This window comes from Chrysochloris asiatica, unplaced genomic scaffold, assembly GCF_000296735.1.
Source record: "Chrysochloris asiatica unplaced genomic scaffold, ChrAsi1.0 scaffold00669, whole genome shotgun sequence".
NCBI classification, from domain to species: Eukaryota; Metazoa; Chordata; class Mammalia; order Afrosoricida; family Chrysochloridae; genus Chrysochloris; species Chrysochloris asiatica.
In genome coordinates this window covers 204,953-214,530 of record NW_006409187.1, presented here as the reverse complement: position 1 = coordinate 214,530, position 9,578 = coordinate 204,953, and the positions used below count along the sequence as shown (strand labels likewise).

General features: G+C 34.1%; 1 protein-coding gene across 1 annotated transcript; it reads right to left on the bottom strand.

Moving 5' to 3' along the window:
- Positions 1 to 5,224: 5,224 nt before the first annotated feature.
- LOC102815834 (olfactory receptor 5W2-like) lies at positions 5,225 to 6,157 on the bottom strand. The gene has a single exon (XM_006877917.1). The coding sequence runs from the start codon at positions 6,155 to 6,157 to the stop codon at positions 5,225 to 5,227; it is 933 nt and encodes a 310-aa protein (XP_006877979.1).
- Between the last annotated feature and the right edge of the window lie 3,421 nt (positions 6,158 to 9,578).

Genomic DNA, 9,578 nt, shown 5'->3' with positions numbered 1-9,578 from the left:
AATTTATTTACAGAGTTTCTTTGAGTCACAATTACTCTATGGCACTTAACAACATTATTATTTGTTTTATGTATTCTGCAAATCCTGAGTTGTCTCTAACAATCTCATTGTATAAATGTGGAAATTTAGTTCCAGGGGTGATAAATAAAGATCAGATACTCAAGATATTAAGTTAATTTAACTTCAAAGCAATTACTTTCAATTGTTTCTTAACTATCTTTGATAATCACTTGAAATACGTGTTTAGATTTTAAAAGCCAGTTTAGCAATACCTATAAATACGTATTGACTACGCGAAGGCTTTCAATTGTGTGGATCATGACAAGCTATGGACAACATTGAGAAGTACGAGTATTCCAGAACACTTAATTGTACTTCTGAGAAATCTGTACCTGGACCAAGAGGCAGTTGTTCGAAGAGAGCATGGGAACACTGAATGTTTTAAAATTGGGAAAGGTGTGCGACAGGGTTGTGTTCTTTCACCATACTTGTTCAATATGCATGCTGAGCAAATAATATGAGAAGCTGGGTTCTATGAAGGAAAACATGGTGTCAGGATTGGAGGAAGACTTATTAACAACCTGAGATATGCAGATGATACAATCCTGCTTGCTAAAAGTGAAGAGGACTTAAAACATTTACTGATGAAGATCAAAGAGCACAGTCTTCAATATGGATTACAACTCAATGTAAAGAAAACAAAAATCCTCACCGCTGGACCAATAAACAGCATTCTTATCAATGGAGAAGAGATTGAAGTTGTCAAGGACTTCATTCTTCTTGGATCAACTATCAACACTCACAGAAGCAGCAGTCAAGAGATCATCAGACGATGTATTGCATTGGGCAAATCTGCTGCACAGGAACTTTTTAAAGTATTGAAGAACAGAGATGTCAGCTAGAAGACTAAGTTGTGCCTGACCCAAGCCATGGTATTTTCAATAACCTCATATGTATGTGAAAGCTGGACAGTGAATAAGGAAGATAATGGAAGAATTGATGCCTTTGAATTGTGGTGTTTGAGGAGAATACTGAAAGTGCCATGGACTGCAAAAAGAACCAATAGGTCTGTATTGGAAGAAGTGCAACCAGAGTGCTCCTTGGAGGCCAAGATGGCTAGGCTTCATCTCTCATCCTTTGGACACATTGTCCGGAGAGAACAGTCGCTGGAGAAGGATGTCATGCTGGGTAAGGTGGAGGGTCAGAGAAAAAGAGGAAGACCCCCAACGAGATGGATCAGCCAGGTGGCATCATTGATGGCGTCAAGTGTGGCGGCGGTAGTAAGGTTGGCCCAGGATAGGACATTGTTTCGTTCTGCTGTACATGGGGTTACTATGAGTCTGTTCCGACTCGATGGCACCTGACAACTACAACAACATAAACAATAATGCATACTACAATACAAAATACACTTATTACAATAGAGAATTCTTCTTTTATTTACTTATTTTATTTTACTTTCTTTGGAGTTGGGGTGAATGTTTGTAGAGTAAATTAGTTTTCAGTCTAACCGTTTACACCCAATTTGTTTCATGACTTTGGTTATAATCCCACAACATAATAGCACCTTTTTCACCTGTTCTATGGATTCACCATTTCCTTTGCTTCTTGTTTCCTGTCCCTTCAGAGGTTTCTTTTTGGGGGCAAAAGCTGACCCTTTTGCCTCATTTGACAGAATTTCCTGAAGACTAAATTCATCCCTGGAATCCTGGTGTTGCGCTTTGGGCTAATGTGTCAGTCTGCAAAGTATTATGAACTGCAAGGTCGATGGTTAAAGCTCACCTTCTGCTCCTTGTTTCTGTTGTTGTTAGGTGCCATCGAGTTGGTACCAACTCATAGCGACTTTATGCACAGAAGAACAAAACACTGCCCGATTCTGGGCTAACCTCACTATTGTTGCCACACTTGAACACATTGATGCTGCCACTTTGCCAACCCATCTTGCTAGGGGGGGTTTCTATTTTTCTCTGACCCTCCACCTTACCAAATATGATATCCTTTTCCAGAGACTTGTCCTTCCAGCCAATATGTTCAAATATTATGCTCATGTATATGGACCAACGGGCAGTTGTTAGAAATCAACATGAAACAATGAATGGTTTAAAATTATGAAAGGTGTGCCACAGGGCTGTATTCTTTGCCATATTTTTTTATTTGAATATCCTGGCCTCCAAGAAGCACTCTGGCTGCACTTCTTCCAGCACAGATTTGTTGATTCTTTTGGAAGCCCATGACACTTTCAATATTCTCCTCCAACCCTGCAACTCAAAAGCATCAATTCTTCTACAGTTTTCCTTATTCACTGTCCAGCTTTCACATGCATATGAGGTTATTGAAAATACCATCGCTAAGGTCAGGTGCACCTTAGTCTTCAAACTGACATCTTTGCTCTTCAACACTTTAAAAAGGTCTTGTGCAGCAGATTTGCCTAATGCAATACATCATTTGATTTCTTTACTAATACTTCCATGAGTGTTGATAGTTGATACAAGAAGAATGAAGTCCTTGACAACTTGAATCTTTTCTCCATTGATAAGAATGTTGTTTATTGGTCCAATGGTGAGGATTTCTGTTTTCTTTACATTGAGATGCAATCCATACTGAAGACTGTGCTCTTTGATCTTCATCAATGAATATTTTAACTCATCTTCACTTTCAGTAAGCAAGGTTGTATCATCTGCATACTCCAGGTTGTTAATGAGTCTTCCTCCAATCCTGATGCCAAATTTTTCCTTCATATAAGTCAACTTTTCAGATTATTTGCTGAGCATATAAATGAATAAATATGGCAAAGAATATAACCCTGTCATACACCTTTCATAATTTTAAACCATTTAATGGTCCATGTTGAGTTCTAACAACTGCCCATTTTTCCATATACAAATTCCTCATGAGCATAATTAAGTGTTCTAGAATAATCATGCTTCACAATGTTGTCCATAGCTTGTCATTAAAAACTATATAGGTTCACTATGGGTCAGAATTGACTCAATGACACTTAACAACAACAGCAACACTCATCCCTGCTGTTACTGCGCTCACATTATTTTTTATGTTGAGCAAAGCCATGATTAATTGAGTCATTTCAATGATTTCTCATCTTTCATTGTTATTTTATGTGGTGATTCCAATGCTAAATATCAAATGAACTCCTAGGAAAGATGCTGTTGAGACAAAGCTCAAACAACGTAAATGTTAATAATTGTGCTTCAGAGAATCTTAAGAAGCTAAGATTCTTTTTGTCACTCAAGAGCTTTATTACTATTATCTAGTTCTCTGGTGGAGGTGAAGTCATTCTTGATCCCCTTCTTTTGATTTCCTTCCCACTGATATTCCCCTGAAGTGTTTCCCTGTCTCCTGGGAGTCCAAATTCAATCTAGCTACATACTAATAGGATTCCTGGTATGGTAATGCAGGATAATGCTCTGGACCACAGGGTCTGTTTGAACCACAAGGTCAAAGAAAAATGTATTCAGGGCATATTGTATTCCATCAGTTAATTTTGTTTTCACTGACATATGAATACCCCTCAAAAATGTTATTAAGTGTGTTGATTATATATATTTATTTCCTGTCCTTGTACATACTGCAGGTGCTTGTTATAGTAGGGAAGAAACACTCATCATCTTCATCACAACATGCTCAGCATATCAGAGTATAGGCACTGATTATGAACAGAGTCATAGGTAAAGAATGCTTTAAGGAGAGGGTGGCTTATGAACAAGGACTAAGGGAATTTGTCCAGATCTGATTTGAGGAAAGGAGAAGAAATAAAGTAAATATTTCTAAGGGAAGATAACAGGTAACAGTTAAGGATTACAGTCCAAGTATATACTCTACGAAGTCCTGTTTGGTCTTAAATATCTAATAGTTTGGAGCTTCATTTCTTCTAAAATGTCAGAGTCATATAAATCTCATGATTGTTAATTGCCAATCCCTCTGCATAGAGAACTTTTCTCTCTGCCTAATGCATCTTGAGTCATTTTGTAGATCAGAAATTACATGTACCCATTTCAAAGAAGACTTTCTTCTTTGCACAGTAAAACCAGACATTTCTACGTTGAATAAAAGCACCATGCTTTTTCATTTCTTGATGTTTTATAATTTTTATGAAGTTTTTGGAACAATCTCGAGAGCCTTTGTAACAGACTCTCAGTGCAGCTTCTTTCTGAGTCTGAAGTCAAAAGGAGAAAAGTGAGGGAAAGAAAAATCCTTACTAATAAAGTAAGGAAAATGTACCAAAGATCCATAAATGTTTCTTTTAGCGTTGGGTTGTCCAGATAGTGTTTCCACTAGAATGGTTGAGAGGCAATGATTAACAAGACAGTTGATACAGAACATAAAGTAGTACTGGTAAACTGGAGTTTCTCCAGTGGTGGGAAGAATTATTGAAACCAATAAAGGGGATATGGTGATAGCGTGTTTTAAGTCAATTTGTAATCTAAATATATGAATGAGGGTAAGTAAAAAGTATTGCTACAAAAGCACAAACATTTATAAACCATTATAAAATGTGAAGTTGCTGTTTCTCAGGATAGATTCCATTAAAAGCTATACAATTCAGAAAGCATTCCTTAAGATTAGCACTAGACTGTGAACCACAAATTCAGCAATTCGAGTCCACCAGTTGTTCCATGGGAGATATATGAAAATTTCTATTTCCTCAATTATTTAAAGGTTTTCTATGGAGTTCTAATCAACTTGACTTGATTGCACTTAGCAAAAACAGATAAATTTACACTCACTTATGGGATTCATTAGAATCCTGGTGTGGCTAAATGGTTATTATGCAGGACTACATATTCAAGTTGAACCTCAAGGTTGGTGGTTGTACCTCACTGATTGCTCCTTGGGAAAAAAAAGGTCACTATCGGTCAGAACCGACACTTGACAAGAACAAGATAGAATTAATTAATATGGATATTACTGGATTAACCATGGAGTATATTTCTAGATCAACTTTCAATATCTCCTAGAATACTATAGCTAATGTATGAAAGAAATGATGATCAAATAGACTTTCCACATATTAAGAAGATCGGAACATTCCTAAAATTAACGAATACTGTTTAAATTGAAGACGCATAAGAAAGTAAAGCACATTCAAGAAAACAGTTAATATTTATGCTTCTGGGGATTTTTATTAATAAGTATTTTAGAAAACACTCTATTATGCTAAGTGATTTGGAGGGAAAAGCAACTGTTACATTCTGTGCAGAACTGTTTAAAATAGCATTTTATTTTTCAACTTTTCCAAAGCCTTTTTCACATCCTTGTTTCTTAGACTGTAAATAAGAGGGTTTAACATGGGAATGACAAGAGTATAGAACAATGAGGTCATTTTGTCCTGATCTAGAGAATAGGAAGAACTTGGGCGGAAATACATAAATAGAACAGTTCCCTGGAAAATTGCAACAACAGTTAAGTGGGAAGTGCAGGTGGAGAAAGCTTTGAACCTTCCTTCCGTAGAGTGGATCTTTAAGACCAAGAAGATGATGTAACAGTAAGACACAAGAACTATAGAAATGGTACTTAGTTCAATGAAGCCAAAAACAGTAAATAATGCTAGTTCATTGACCTGAATATCAGAGCAGGAAAGAAGGAAGAGTGGAGGTAAATCACAGAAGAAGTGATTGATTTCATTTGAGCCACAAAAACATAAGCGGAAAGCTAAAGTTGTATGTATCAAAGCATCAACCAGGCCAACCAGGTAAACCCCTGCCATGAGTATGGAACACACTTTGTTGGACATGTTGACTGTATAAAGCAAGGGGTTGCTAATAGCCTTGTGCCTATCAAAGGCCATCACTGCCAGCAGGAGACATTCAGAATCTCCAAAGGTACAAAAGGTGAAGAATTGCATAGCACAACCAATGAAGGGAATTGATTTGTTCTTGGCAAAGAGGTCCACTAGCATCTTGGGTCCAATTGCTGTAGAGTAATAGAGGTCACAGAAAGAGAGATGACTGAGGAAGAAGTACATAGGTGTTTGAAGCTGGGAATCCATTCTAATTAAAAAGATCATTCCAAGATTTGCTACAAGAATAATGAAATACACAATCAGAAACATGATGAATATGATTGTCTTAATCTCAGGGTTGTTAGTAATTCCCAAGAGCTGGAATTCAATCAAGTAAGAACAATTTTCTCCCTCCATTCTTCCTTGTTGGTGTGCTACACTACTAAAAAAAAATGATCAAGAAAAACAATAGATCAGTATATATCACTTTTGGACACCCAAAACTTATTATCTATAAGAAAGAACAATTTCTGTCTGTAAAGTGTCTTCTTTAAGCTCAGAAACGTCTTCGTTCAGAGATGAACATAACTGATAAAGAAGTAATTCTATCTTATTGTTGGTGAAAAATGTCATGCTATGAAAAAATTGTCTGGTTCAAGAAGTTCAGAAACTGATTCCAAATCTGTTGGTGTTATTAATATGACATTTGTATTGGTCTCCATTTTCTTTTCTCAGACAGCCCATTTGAATGAACTTAAAACTCATTCCATGTTCAGAAAATTGAAAAAAAAAAAAAAAAAGTTGTAGAGACAAAGCCAAAGACACAGGCTTAAACAGCTGATCTCTAATAGTACATACTCTATTTTACCAAAAAAAAAAAAAAAAAAAGAAATGACTGTATGTATTAATGATTCTGCTATAATAAATGGTATTGTATATAAACTAATATATACAAATTATTACATTGCAATTTTGATCTGTGGTGTCTTTTGTGTTAACTGAATAACTAAAACCAAATAGAACATGTTTTATTAATCTTTTCTATCACGTTGCATCTCTTCTTTGCAAAGCATTTATAACTAACTTGGCCCCAAGATTAAGCCTACTGGCACGAAAGTACAAATTGTGACAAACAGTATTGAATACATTCATTTGTATTTCATTGAATGTTGTTGTTGTTGTTATGTGCCGTGGAGTCGGTTCCAACTCATAGCGACTCTGTACAGGATTTCCGAGGCTGTAAATCTTTATGGGAGCAGAAATCCTCATCTTTCTCTCGTGGAACAGCTGGTAGTTTCTAACTGCTGACCCTGAGGCTCACAGCCCACTTTGTAACCACTACGCTACCAGAGCTCCTTATTGAATACTTACATATAATTTTCCTAAAAGATGAAATTGGGAAGAAGAATAAAAAATGTCCCAGAATTCTAAAGGATTCACTTTCTATGTGTATCTATGTAAATACCTGCGTAGGTATATAAGTATCAAAATATGAATGGTAGTCTGCTTTTTATATTATTCTGTATCTAGACTTTATATTATATTGCCAAAATGAATGTTCATTTATACATATTGGTGTTTTAATATGATACTTCAATTACTATTAAAGTAATACTAGACCAAACATTTAATTCACATCTGCAGTGATATCAGTTGATCAATAATGAATTCTAGATAAAATACAAATTAATGAACTATCTATTTTACTCACACAAACAAAGTCAGTCAAATTCACACATGTTCAACCATTAAATATTATGATTTGATTCTTAGGTTGTGTAATTTGTTTAACTGAATTTGTACAAAACAATTCATTATAAATTCTTTAATATTTGACTGCACATTTTCCAAAAAAACAAAACAATAAACATATTCTTTTAATTTGTCAATTTAGAATCGTACCTGTGATGAGTATGTCTTTAAACCGTTCTGATTTTTGATAGGTTTACACTAGGCAAACCACCTTTTATTTTTCTGTAGTGACATTTGGGATTAAATCTCCAAAGTCTCTGCCCTCACTTTCCTGTGTTATGCAAATACATGATTAATTAGATTTCTGTTTCTCAGTTTTCCCTCTGTGAATACAGCAAGAACTTGATCAAAGCTTAACATTGTCATTCAAAGTGATTAATGTCCAGGAAGTAACAGAATTGAGATTATTGTTGTATTTTATGATTACCTTGAATCTACATACTCCTCCAAGCAAATAACATATATAATATAGATTTTCTATTATTCATTCAGTGATTCTGTCTTAAACTATATTTTTCCTGTTAATGTATGTGTCTCTCAATCATCTCACACTTTGCTAGAGCAATCATTGTAAAAATTAATAGATAATTACATGTTTGTTCTTAAATATTTTCTGGCTTTTTATTGAATAATGACAAGGAATATGAAAAAATAGCCTTTAAATGACTGGTTGTACTAATATTGATGATAGGTGAAAGGATGCCTGCAATATCATGCATTCATTAGGATGATGCTTTAAGAAGAAAAAAAAACACCATATGTATCATATATATATATATATATATAATTCATATGTATAATATTGTTATTCATATGTATATGTAATATCAAATATTGATATAGTCAATGATTTTTCATATTGGATCATTTTATCACATGATTCCACTGCTAATATACAGATGCTATTCATATGTATATTATTGCTATTCATGTGTATATGTAATATCATATATTCATTAGGATGATGCTTTAAGGGAAAAAAAAGTTAAAACATTTTTTTAACTTTATATTGAGTGATTGGGTGAAATTTCATAGAGCTAATTTCTTTTCCCTCTAATAATTTGTACCCAGTTTGTTTCATTAAATTTGGTTGCAATCTTATCAATATAGAAAACTATTCCCAATTACTATTTCCATTCTTCATTCTTTCCTGCCTCTGCCATGTCTTCTGAGATTTCCTTTTGTGCAAAAGCTGCTGTTTTGGTCTCATATGACTAGAATGTACAGAGGAGTACATTCCTCCCTGCTGTTATTCCACACAAATTAAACTTGATGTTGTGCAAAGTGCTGGTTAGTTGAGCTATTCAATGATTTTTTATATTTGATTGTTTTATCAGATGATTCTAATGCTAATATACATGTTATTCATCTATATGTATCTGTATTCATCTATATGTATATGAATCTAGTAATGAAATTATATGTAAAAACCTACACCAAGCCATCAGTTTATGAATTTACAATGTTGTGAAATTAATTACATTCTTTAAATTATGTAAATATTTGAACTAATCCTTTTCAATTAGTTTCACCACCATTAACATAAACTCAAAATTACTAGGTAAAAATTCTTTCTTTCCCTTTCCTTCTCACCCCTGATAACTACTAATAATTTTTGGTTGTTTGATTTTTTCATTTGCTTATTAAATATAGTTGAAATCATATCACATTTATTCTTTGAAGACCAATATTGTATGATGTAGTCAATGTTTAACCATGTTCTCACATGTTTCAGAACTTCATTTCTCTTTCTGGCTGAGTAGCATTCCATTAGGTGTATAAGTCACATTTTATTTTTTCATCTATTGATGAATATTTCAGCTGTTTCCTCCTTTTGACAATTGCAAAAACTGTTAAAAAGTGTTTTGCATAGTTGAGTACAAATTGTGTTTTAAAATAAACTTTTGAAAACAGGTCATGACAATGATTGCACAATTAATTAATGCATTTGGTATCACTGATTTATACATGAAAAACGTCTTGTTGGCAAATGTTTGTTATGTATATTTTCCAAAAATGTTTGTTGAATAACCCATAAAAATAGCTTTTGTGTGCTCTAATTCATGGTATTACAATGAACATTAGA

Bases quoted from the DNA above. Each gene is read 5' to 3' on its own strand.
- LOC102815834 (XM_006877917.1), bottom strand. From the start codon at position 6,157: ATGGAGGGAGAAAATTGTTCTTACTTGATTGAATTCCAGCTCTTGGGA.